Source organism: Eleutherodactylus coqui, chromosome 4 (assembly GCF_035609145.1).
Source record: "Eleutherodactylus coqui strain aEleCoq1 chromosome 4, aEleCoq1.hap1, whole genome shotgun sequence".
In the NCBI taxonomy this organism is placed as follows: Eukaryota; Metazoa; Chordata; class Amphibia; order Anura; family Eleutherodactylidae; genus Eleutherodactylus; species Eleutherodactylus coqui.
Window position 1 is genome coordinate 132,056,672 of NC_089840.1, and position 13,038 is coordinate 132,069,709.

The 13,038-nt window shown below is 44.1% G+C and overlaps 1 protein-coding gene across 2 annotated transcripts in view; it reads right to left on the reverse strand.

Moving 5' to 3' along the window:
- The window catches only part of GUCA1B (guanylate cyclase activator 1B), a 52,083-nt gene extending 39,908 nt beyond the window's left edge, over positions 1–12,175 (reverse strand). For both annotated transcript variants that reach the window (XM_066598668.1, XM_066598669.1), the window contains exon 1: positions 11,932–12,175. In XM_066598668.1, coding sequence (XP_066454765.1) covers positions 11,932–12,132 — 201 coding nt within the window. In that variant the 5' untranslated portion in view covers positions 12,133–12,175. The remainder of the gene's footprint in view (positions 1–11,931) is intronic.
- Between the last annotated feature and the right edge of the window lie 863 nt (positions 12,176–13,038).

Consider the following 13,038-nt stretch of genomic DNA (forward strand, 5'->3'; position numbering starts at 1 on the left):
GCAGCTCGGCAGCCTCACGCACGTGCCATGCCTGGCCCATGTGTTTAATTTGGTGGTTCAGCGCTTTCTGAAAAGCTACCCCCACTTGTCATACCTGCTCGGAAAGGTGCGCCGGATCTGCGCACATTTCCGCAAATCACACACGCACGCTGCCACCCTGCAACATCGGTTTAATCTGCCAGTGCACCGACTGCTGTGCGACGTGCCCACACAGTGGAACTCTACGCTCCACATGTTGGCCAGACTCTATGAGCAGCGTAGAGCTATAGTGGAATACCAACTCCAACATGGGCGGCGCAGTGGGAGTCAGCCTCCTCAATTATTTACAGAAGAGTGGGCCTGGTTGGCAGCCATCTGCCAGGTCCTTGGAAAATTTGAGGAGTCTACCCAGGTGGTGAGCGGCGATGCTGCAATCATTAGCGTCACCATTCCTCTGCTATGCATCTTGAGAAGTGCCCTGCAAAGCATAAAGGCAGACGCTTTGCGCTTGGAAACAGAGCCGGAGGAAGACAGTATGTTGCTGGATAGTCAGAGCACCCTCCTGTCTATATCTCAGCGCGTTGAGGAGGAGGAGGAGGAGGAGCATGAGGAGGGGGAAGAGACAGCTTGGCCCACTGCTGACGGTACCCATGCTGCTTGCCTGTCATCCTTTCAGCGTGTATGGCCTGAGGAGGAGGAGGAGGAGGAGGATCCTGAAAGTGATCTTCCTAGTGAAGACAGCCATGTGTTGCGTACAGGTACCCTGGCACACATGGCTGACTTCATGTTAGGATGCCTTTCTCGTGACCCTCGCGTTACACGCATTCTGGCCACTACGGATTACTGGATGTACACACTGCTCGACCCACGGTATAAGGAGAGCCTTTGCACTCTCATTCCCGAAGAGGAAAGGGGTTTGAGAATGATGCTATACCACAGGGCGCTGGTGGACAAACTGATGGTAAACTTCCCATCCGACAGCGCTAGTGGCAGAAGGCGCAGTTCCGAGGGCCAGGTAGCAGGGGAGGCGCAGAGATCAGGCAGCATGTACAGCGCAGGCAGGGGAACATTCTCCAAGGCCTTTGCCAGCTTTATGGCTCCCCAGCAAGACTGTGTCACCGCTCCCCAGTCAAGGCTGAGTCGGCGGGAGCACTGTAAAAGGATGGTGAGGGAGTACGTAGCCGATCGCACAACCGTCCTCCGTGACGCCTCTGCCACCTACAACTACTGGGTGTCGAAGCTGGACACGTGGCCTGAAATCGCGCTGTATGCCCTGGAGGTGCTTGCTTGTCCTGCGGCTAGCGTCTTGTCAGAGAGTGTGTTTAGTGTGGCTGGGGGAATCATCACGGATAAGCGTACCCACCTGTCAACCGACAGTGCCGACAGGCTTACACTCATCAAGATGAGCAAAGCCTGGATTTCCCCAGACTTCTCTTTTCCACCAGCGGACAGCAGCGATACATAAGCAATACGTAGGCTGCACCCGCGGATGGAAGCATCGTTCTCTCTCACCATCCAAAACGGGGACATTTCTGCTTCATCAATCTGTGTATAATATTCATCCTCCTCCTGCTCCTCCTCCTGAAATCTCACGTAATCACGCTGAACGTGCAATTTTTCTTAGGGCCACAAGGCTCACTCATATAATTTTTCTAAAAAATGTTTATACGTTTCAATGCTCTTAAAAGCGTTGGAACTTTAACTTGAACCAATTTTTCGTTAAACTGGGCTGCCTCCAGGCCTAGTTACCACTTAAGCCACATTAACCAAAGCGATTAATGGGTTTCACCTGCCATCTTGGCTGGGCATGGCCAATTTTTACTGAGGTACATTAGTACTGTTGGTACACCAATTTTTTGGGGCCCTCACCTACAGTGTAATCATAGCAATTTCTATGTTCTTCGCCTGCACTCATGGTACAGAAAGGTGTGTGGGGTTGGCCTACACTTTAGCTACATAAATGTAACTTGGGCCTTGTCTATACTGCAGCTACTGAAATGGAACGAAGACTGCGCTCCCACTATACTGCTGCTTCGGAATTGTTACTGGGGCCTGTCTTGAGTACTACTATTACTGAAATGGAACTAATACTGTGCTCCCCCTATAATGCTGCTAGTGATATGTTAGTGGGGCCTGTCCTAATGCTACGGCTGAAATGTTACTAATTATGGGCTCTGCCTATACCGCTGCTAATGGTATGTCTCTGGGGTGTGGAAACAGAGGCTTCCCAAAGACATGATGGCGGCGAGGCCATTTCCCACCCACGCTGTTACTGTTAAGGTGCATATAACCACGGACACGTGGAGAGGACACGTAGTGCCTCAAAAACATCCCCCGCCACAGCCCACTTAATCCTGGCCACATTCCGAAAACCAACAAAATAAAACCGCGCTACTAGGTCCGCAGTCACCACCACATTACCACCAACGTGGTTACTGTTAAGGTACATATTACCAGTCTGACTGGGGCATGCAGTGTGGGCCGAAGCCCACCTGCATTAAGCACGACATTACTACCTCAGCTGTGTTGGGCAATGCAATGGGATATTTTTATGTACCGCTGGTGGCTTCCTGGCACCCACCCATGCTGTGGGTCCACAGGGACTTCACAATAGGGAGTTGTACCTGCCTGTGTCTATGAATTAAAAAGCCAGGTCTGACTGGGGCATGCAGACACCTTGACAGAATGAATAGTGTGTGGCACATAGGTTCCCCATTGCTATGCCCACGTGTGCAGCTCCTGATGGCGGTGGCACAGCATTATATTTCTCATTGCTTCTGTACAGCATTGTGGGCTATCGCCCCACCCCTTTTAAAGAGGGTCGCTGCCTAGCCGTGCCAACCCTCTGCAGTGTGTGCCTGCTTTTCCTCTGGCAGACGCACTTATAAATAGACATGAGGGTGGCGTGGCATGAGGGCAGCTGAAGGCTGCGCAGGGACAGTTTGGTGTGCGCTGTGGACACTGCGTCGTGCAGGGGGGGGGGGGGGTTGGGCAGCATGTAACCCAGGAGAAGTGGCAGCAGAGTGTCATGCAGGCAGTGATTGTGCTTTGTTGTAGGTAGTGTGGTGCTTAGCTAAGGTATGCCATGCTAATGAGGGCTTTTCAGAAGTAAAAATTGTTGGGAGGGGGGGGGGCCCACTCTTGCCGGTATTGTGGCTTAATAGTGGGACCTGTGAACTTGAGATGCAGCCCAACATGTAGCCCCTCGCCTGCCCTATCCATTGCTGTGTCGTTCCCATCACTTTCTTGAATTGCCCAGATTTTCACACATGAAAACCTTAGCGAGCATCGGCGAAATACAAAAATGCTCGGGTCGCCCATTGACTTCAATGGGGTTCGTTACTCGAAACGAACCCTCGAGCATCGCGATAATTTCATCCCGAGTAACGAGCACCCGAGCATTTTGGTGCTCGCTCATCTCTAATGCCATACACTGGTGTCTTGGCCTGCCATGGGCTGTGATTGCTCTTGTAAGCGATAAGGTATTTCAGTACAAAAGTACTGCATTGCCTTATCATAGCGATCGGACCTTCTATGGTTTAAGTCCCCCACAGGGCCATAAAAAAATGTAAAAATATACTATAAAAAAAAAACTAACTTTTTTTTTTTGCACACTCTCCCAATTGTATATATAAAAAAACACACATATTTGGTATCATCAGATCTGTAATGACTTGTACAATAAATTGGACACACAATTGACCCTGCACAGCAAAAGCAGTAAAAAAAAGAAAAACAACTTAAAAACGGGTAGAAAATGCTAATTTTGTTCATTTTGCCCCACAAAAAAACACAATAAGTGATTTTAAAATAAGCCATACACAAAATGGTACCAATAAATACTATAGCTTGTCATACAAAAAACAAGCCCCCACAGAAATTTACCAAAAAGGGGTTTTTATTGCACAAAAGTAGAAATATCTAAAAATATTAATAATTTTGGTATCTTTGTAATCGTACTGATCTACAGAAAAAATATATCATGTCATTTGTGCAGCATGAGTAATGTAAAAAAAATCTATGGCAGAATTAATGCATTTTCTCTCCGTGCCCTCCAATAAAATTAATAAAAGTTTTACAATACATTATATGTACCTAAAAATGGTACCGATAAAAATGACAGTTTGCCATGCAAAAAACAAGCCCTCACACGGGCACGTCAGTGGAAAAATAATGCTATGGCTTTTGAAAAGTAGATGAAAATCCCCAAAGAATTCTTCAGACCAAAATAGGTCATGCCCTTAAGGCTAGTTTCACATGGGTGAGGGGGATATTGGGCCGTGATTCACAGCCCGATATCGCACTTTCCACCATGTGAAAGCATTGTGGATGTGAGGTGGTTTCATGTAAAACCAGCCTTGCATCACCACAGGGATGAAGCGATTTCCCCCACCAGCAATAAAGGGATACCCCCACCAGCGATGAAGGGATTCCGCTGCCGGTGATGAAAGGATTCCCCAGCCACAGCTGTGAAAGAGGAATGTAGAGTTCTCCCATTGCTTTCAACGAGGCTGGCACTGCTGCAGCAGGCCCCATTGAAAACAATGGGCGATACTGCAAAAAGATAGAAGTGTGCAGCCATACAAGTGTGGCTGCACACTTGTAGAGCCTGTGAGCAGCCAAAACGTTAGAGAACCTCCTACAAATGACCCAATTTTGAAAACTAGGCCCCTTAACGCATTTAACTAGGGGTGTAATGTGTTTGTTTTTTTTTCCATACAACATGTGCGTGAAAATATCGAAAATGAAACCATTGAAAATCATTGGTTTCATAATTCTGCGTTTTCACTCACTCTTACATGACATGAAAATAGTGCAATTGTCTCACTCCTGTGAACCCGGTCTTGTGCTACCCTACTGATTTTATCGCGTGAAGGTCAATAGGAGTTTCTAATGTTGAGGAGTTTCTCAGATGCACTGCATGCAAATTGCAATTTCACGCTTTGTGATGTGATAAAAAGGAGGCTCCATAGGAAAACATGGGCTAGGGGAAAATGTTTTTTGTTTTTTTTAAATCGTGAAACGCAGAAAGATAGGACATGCTGCAATTTTTAAATCTCGCAACATTGCATGAGTGAAAACATCGCAAATGGGAATGAAACCATTGAAAATCATTGGTTTCATAATTCTGCATTTTCACTCTCATCGTGGGATTTTAGCGCTAGTTTGAAGGCACCCTAAGGCCTCGTTCACACGAGCGTTGTTTTGCACGCGCATATGTTCGTGCAAATCAGCGCTGCACGGATGTGCACAAAACAGCTCGTAAACAGAGCTGCGTGCCATTGCTTTCAATGGGGCAACCGCTGCTGCCGGCAACCCCTGTAGTGATTTTCGGGTAAGGGCTTTAAATATAAGCCCTTCCCTGAAAATCATTCCTAGCTTGTGAAAAAAAAATACATATACATATACATTTAAAATCAGAGGGCTCAGCCAATAACAGCCGAGCACACCATGGGAAAAAAATAGTTCTAATAGACCCGTGGTTTTGTGAGCACAAATACACGCTCGTGTGAACGAGGCCTAAGGGTATCGTATAAGCAGATCAGCCATGAGTTAATCTAGTCATACAGATGAGAAAGCTGTCGGACAAACATTCAATCAGCAGATCACCATTTCTGCAGACTCCACCTAAGGGCTCACACCCACTTGCGTTTTTTTAACGCTGCGATATCGCTGAGCTTTTTTAACGCGATTATCAATGCGACTTTCTGATGTTAAAAACGCATCGCAGGTTGGTGTTTTGCAATTTTTGTGTGATGCATTTTTAACATTAGAAAGTCCGATTGACAATCGCGTGAAGAAAACAAAAGGCGCAAGAAAAACGCAAGTGTGCAGGAGCCCTATGAGTGGTTTCAGACAAAGCGATTTACCGTTCACAAAAGCAAATACTGTTAGAGTTCGCTCATTTGCTCGCGCAACCTGTTTATTAAGGCAGATAAAACCTTTGCTCGCCAAATCGTTTGCATTTACAGTACTGTTGAATAGGAATGAAGGAATGATCAGTATTTAAACCGAATGATTAGCGAACGAGCCAACTATGATTTTCATGCTTGCAATTTAACAAATCCGTGCAGTTGTCAAGCATGCGTGATCCGCGCCCATAGGGAATCATTGGACACCCGACCCGCAGGTAACTAAATACCTGCGGATGTCATTTTCCCTGAAATCGCCTGCAGCATGATCCATTTTCTGCGGGTGTTCTATTACAGCCTATGGAAGCCGTCCGGTCCCTCAGCTGTATTTGTGCTGTGGGACGGCGGGAAAGCAGTAGTTAAAAAAAAAAAGTGTGCACGGCACATGCATGCGGCACGCTACCGGCCTGCCAAGCACATCTGCCGGGCGGAAAAAAAGATCCGGCCGTGACGGACAGGAACCTGCAGCGTCTAGTCAGGTGAGTATTATCTATTTTTTGGCCTCATGTCTGCAGGAAAGGAGGGACCCGCTGCGGGATTCTGCATGGAGAATCCGCGCGGGCCCAAATTTCCCCGTGAACATGAGGCCTTAGGGATGAAGCCTGTTTGCGCCTTAGTGATGGAGCCAAATTTTGAAAATCTGACATGTGTCACTCTAACATAGAATAACTCCATAAAGGTTTTGCATATCCAAGTGCAGCAGCAGCGCCGACCCCATTAAAAGCAATGGGATAGCATCCTGGACTTCTGTCACAGCTGAAGAAGAGAATTCCTTTATCCCTGCGGGGATGAAAAAAAACCCTGTCACAGCTGTGGCAGAAGTCAGCGATATACTCCCTATGTTTTCAATGGGGCTGACGCTGCTGCTGCCGGCCCCATTGAAAGCATTTGTGATATCGCAGCGTTTTTTTTGCGCTGTGAGGTAAGTGTTTTCACTCGCTCTTGCAGTGCAAGAAAAAAAAAACGCTAGTCGGTGTCCACCATTATAATTACTTATCAACATTTTGAGGAACACAGTTTTCCTACACCAACCCAAGAATTAAAAGGCTCATAGTTGACAGAATGATAGATACCCCCACAAATGACCCCATTTCAAAAACTACACCGCTTAATGTATTCACTGACGGGTGTCATGAATATTTTGACCACACAGTTTTTTAATGCAATTTAGAGGAGAAAAAAATAAAATTTCATATTTTTGCAAATATGTCCTTTTAAAGACATTTTTTTCTATAGTGCACATTAAAATGAGGATTTACACTCCAAAAGGGATACCCCTGTTTGTCCTGTTTTCAGAAACATACCCGTTGTGGCCCTAATCTTATATCTTTATGTGCAGCGGGGCCCAAACTGAAAGGAGCAGCTGGTGGCTTTCAGGACAGACACTTTACTTCAATGCATTTTAGGCCCCATAGCACACTTGTAGAGCCCGTGAGCAGCCAAAATGATGGAGAACCCCCACAAAAGGCCCCATTTTGAAAACTAGGCCCTTAACGCATTCAACTAGGGGTGTACTGCATATTTTGACGCCACAGTTTTTGAATTAATCTAAGCGAAGCAGAAGGAAAAAATTACGATTTTTGCAATTTTTGGCAATTATGTCATTTTAGAAAACGTTTTTGGTACAGCATACATATGAATGAAGACTTTCACCCCAAAATGGAACACCCTGTTTGCCCCATGTATGCCCATTGTGGCCCCAATCTTATGTCTGGTTTCACAACGGGGCCCAAACCAAAAGGAGCATTGAAGTTCAACTGCTTTTAACTTTTACGTGATCACCATTATCCATTGAATAACGATGATCATGTGACTGGAGACCGCTTACTGCGGCCCTCGGTCACTGCTCCACAGTCTCGGCTAGTGAGGAGCAAGGGGATTTTTAATTTCCCGGGCCCTCCCCAGCTTCTATGCTTGTGTCCGCCATTTTGCTAATGGGCACAAGAGCTGAAGTTGGGGAAAGGTCTGCGCATAAAGATCCCGTCGGGAAACATCACCGGAGGCCTTAAGTAAGTAATTTCACCTGCCTTAATGGATCAGATCCGTGATGGGAGGTGAAATTTCAGCTTTTTAAACTCTTACATGATCACCGTTATCCATTGGATAGCAGTGATCATCTGACCAGGGACCACGGAAGCCCGTGACATCTCCAGGCTCTCGGCTACGTTTGGTAGCCATGAGTATAGAGATTTTCAATTACCCGGACAATCTGCGTATTTTGTGCATGCTTCGGCCATTTTGGATATGATCCGTGAGGGGAGATGAAACAAACTTTTTAAACTTTTTTTTTTACATCATGTGACCGGGAACCGCATACAATGGTCTCTGGTGATATCTCTCTGCTCCAGGCTGCACATGCTGACCGGGAGCAGAGGGATTTTTAAATCTCCCAGGGTGTGAGCCCGTCTGTGCATGCGCCCAACGCAGAAGGCGACGTAAGGTCCTGAAAGGACCATATCGCTGTGGGACATTGCGGAGGATGGGGGTGAATATTTTCACCTCCCCTCATGGATCCAGGGGAAGTGAAACTTTAACTTTATTTTACTTTTTGAACTTTTCCGTGATCGCTGTTATCCATTGGATAGCGGCAATCACAGGCCCAGGGATCAGTCACCGCGGTCCTCGGTGACATCTCCTGCATCCCAGCAACCTTCAGTAGCAGGGAGCCAAAAGATTTGACATTTCCCACGATGATCCTGTCTTCTGCACATGCGTCACATTTTTCCTTTGGCGCGCAGAAGACAGCTGATGGTTCTTTTCAGACCAGATCACGCGGGGTATCGCGGAGTACAGGGGTGAGTAGTTTTAGCCCTCTTCATAGATGCGATCCATGAGGGGAGCTGAAACTAACTTTTTTTCACTTTTTATTTACTTTCATGCGATCGACACTATCCATTGGATAGTGTCGATTGCATGAGTCGGGGGAGCTTCCCGCGGTCCCCCATGACAGCTCCAGGTTGACAGCTACCTCCGGGAACCAACAGCATGGAGCTGTCACATCCTCAGCCCACGGGCCTTTAATCTTCAGAGCAAGCATGTTTTTACGTCCTTGAGGATTAAAGCCCACTTAGCAGGGACGTAAAAACACTATGTGGCCTTCACTAAGGGGTTAAAGGGAAGTGTAGAAAAATACTTTGCTGTGACTGTATTGTAATTATTTTAAGTACTCTTTTATTGTGTATGTATTAGTCCGGTCTTGAAGAGGGCAGAGAGATCTGGTAGGGGACTTTTTCTGATTATGCATGCACTCAGACTACAGATTATTAAGCATCTGGCCATCACACAAGAAGAAATATAAGCCACAGGAAAAGAAAACCACAACATCGGTAGACGGAGTCATGATTTATGGTGCTGTCCAGGACAACATAGGTGTGCAAGCACCTGGTATCTGTGGTTTGAACATGTTGTGAACAAGTTCTAGCAAAGTTCAGTCCTACTATATATTTTGCAAAGTCCCCCTCATCTGTCCTGAAGGCTGTTAATAATCCCTTTACCACCATAGAAAACGGTCTTTGAAAACTATTATATGAAAAAAAGTCTTATGAAATTCCAAATATTTACTATTCATCTGTGCCAACCTTTGCATCTTCACATTCATAATCAATTTACAATTACCTATTGTGAACCAGGCTTGCACTGCACATTGCATGAGAATCTGTACCCTGCTAATGTTATTTTGTATTCTTTTAATTGGTGACCATGTATTCTAGATAGACCACTTAGGGGGCCTACAGAAGAGTTAATAAAAGCATAAAGCATCTTTTTTTCCCCCCTAGAAACAGCGCCACTCGTCTTCTTGGGTGATGCCTGGTATTGCAGCTCATCCCCAAGTGAATGGGGCTTAACTGTAAAATCAGAGTCCATGGACAGTCATGCTCTGTAGATAGGGAAAAAGCAGAACCTTTTTTTTCTAATCCTGGACGTCCCCTTTAATTTTGTTGCGACAACGTCTTACAATGTGAAGAGCTCTGCTTACTGCCTGAAAATTACTAATGATAATGTGAGGTTCACATAAATGTATGTCTACACATCACAGACATACACGTGTGTCAGTTAGACAAGATCAAAACAGATTTCAAATTGAAATGTAACAGCAAACAGAGATCTTGAAAATGGTGAAGAATGTAAATTCAAAGTGTATTAGAAAGCTACATTGCAAGAAAAAGTAAATGAACCCCTGGGAATTGCCTGGATTTCTGCAAAGATTAACAAAATCTAACTAAAATAATGACATACAAAGAGTAGTACTGCTCGTGGATTATATTAAGCACATTAAGTAAATATTTAAAGTGCAGGGATATAAAGTAAATGACCCTGTAGAGCCTTCTTTAGCGCCATCAACCATTTTCTGTAGCTGCAAATAATATGGCTGTGCACAGTGCTGAGGAGGTATTTTGGACCATTACTTCCAGTAAATGTGTTTCGGTTTATCAATATTTCTGGGATGCTTTATGTGTCGTCTTCAGGTCATGTCAGGACATTGCCATAGGGTTAAGGTCAGAACTTGGATTTGGACATTCCAAAACATAAATCTTGTTTTTCTACCATTCTTTAGGTGATTTTCTTTTGTGTGCTTTGGGTCACAAGATCATGGACTGCTTCCTTTACATTCACCTCCAATTGTTTTCTTATACATTAGAATTCATTGTTCCCTCAAGGCATCTTGGCCTTGAGGCAGCAAAGCAGTCCCAAACTGTTCAGATGAGGTTTTGTTGTAGGAGTGCAGTGCTTTTTCCCCCCCCTATAAATATAGTGGAATATAACATCATGGAACATCCAACTGTTTCTTTTTTCAGACAGCAGCAGCTTCCTTGGTGGTGTCCTTCCATGAATACCATTCTTTGACAATTAGCTCTTGGAGAAGTTGCTAAGACAGACGTTGGCTTCTTTTTTCTCCCTGCACTGTAGATGGTTACTCAGTGTGCGCAATAAAAGGTATGAATGGTACAACTCTTTGCGTGTTATTAGTTTATTTTCATTGTGTTTGTCTATAATTGTGACTTAAGCCTCATGTAGATGAAACAATTATCGTTCACAAAATTGTTCAATTTGAAAGCAGGCAAACAATTGAATGACAAATGAACATCGTTCAGTTTCAACAAGCATAAAAATCAGCGGCGGCTCGCGCACTTATCATGCCATTTAAACGCTTATTGTTCAGTGTTTTACAAAGGAATGTGAAACACTGAATGACTAGTGCACAAGAATGGCATGATTCTCAATCACAAATTGCGCAGTTTAAACAGGCTGCCCAAGCGTGGACGAGCTGGTGATGAGGTCACCAAGTCATTTGCCCGACTCAGCCCGTGCAAAAAGGGGCATAATGGTGCCTTTCCGACTATCGTCCGAAAAATTGCTCAGTAGCCCTCAACCCCCATTCAAAACCATTGCCCCCCACCACGATCACATCTATGGACTGATAGGAGACCCCCTCCTTCCTCTGCCAAACTGCTTACATGCTATAATCACAATCGACTGCTGTATCCAAAGGGAGTTAAACGACTGGGATTGTATATATTTTGGTCATTATAGTAAGATGTTGGATTTCTTATGTCCTTACTAAATTCACCCTGTAAATTATGCTTTCTAATAAAAAAAAATCAAATTAATCTGTCCTGTTAGAATATGACAAATGTGAAGTTAATGGCAATAGCACAGTCACTTAAAAAACCTGTAACACTTAACAAAAAAGATTGACAAGAACAGCTATACCTTCCTGAAATATATATCCTATCTGCTTGAACACAGGAAACAAAAACAAGAGAAATGTGTAAAATAATTTCTAGTAGTCTGAATAAAGCAATGGTGGGAATGAAAATATTAATTGCATGTGTGTTGGGTTTTAGCAGTCCTCTAAAAATCTTACATAGGACAAAAAGGGATTAGAACCTGGGTCTCCAGTAGTTCTCTCAGTGTCCTTGTACCCAGAGAACACATTTAATCACTTAACTAGTTCTAAACGTGATTTTATTCCACATGTTCAAAGATACAGTATCCACTTGATTGTGTTATAGCGTTCAGAGTTAAGATGACAACTTACCCCATTTTTATCGAAAGCTCTGAACATGTGTTCAACATAGTCTGCTGCTTCTTGGTTGTCTTGCACTCCAAAGAAACGCTTAAACTCATGCATGAAAAGAGTCCCACTAGGACACTCTACAACAAACTTCTTATACCATTCCTGGAGCTCGGCCACATCTATTTCCACTCTGTTAGACTCCTCACTGAGGTGCTGCCCCATCTTTAGAAATTCCTTCTATGGTCTTCGCTCTTCTTAGTCTCTCTATCCTTCTTCACAGAATGACCCTATGACCTTCTGGTTTTCTCCAAAAATGATCCAATATTAAAATGGTGCCACCCATGCAGCTTTGTTACCCAGCCTCCACAAACCACATTCCAAGTGTTTCTGTCTTGCGGAATGGTGAAGAAGAGAATAAAGAACTAGTTGTTCTTTTACTTGATTCACAAGAGCAGCTTAAAAGGATTTCTAATAGTATGTCAAAAATGTTAAGTTAAGAAAATATGAGAATAATGAAAATGTCCTGAAGACACCCAATTTCTTTCGACTTCTTTTTTTCCTTGCGTTAGGCTGGATTTTGTCAATTCACATACAATCCATTCGTGTTCAATACATCCACCGGGAAGTATCTTACTTGATCCATCTCTTCTCATTGGCTTTCATCTGTAATAACAGATGACTGTAAAACTGAAGTCCAGGGTGAAATTTAAACTTAATACGGAAATTAGAAACTTTTTTTAGCCTGCTGTACGCCTTTCAGTAGTTATGTGTCTATTCCCAGATAATGCTGTCTGATCTGCACAAGGAGACAATGGAGGGGGCGGACTCCATTAGCCTAAATGCAACATGTGTTGTCAGGTAGGGATAAGAAGATATAAGACCATTAGAAGATTCTCATAAGAACTTAGATGTTCTCATGTGATGCTTTTGTTAAAGGTACAGCACAACCTGAAAGTGGCTGAATTGTACTTCATGTGTAAAAGTGATTTATACTTGTGATATATATTTTTTGGAATTATAGGCCTAAATCAATGAGGCAATGTTTATGTCAATAGTAGATATGACTTTTACAACTGCAGTATAAAAAGTTTTAATGTGTCTGATGCTTTTAATCTCTCTTCTCATGCT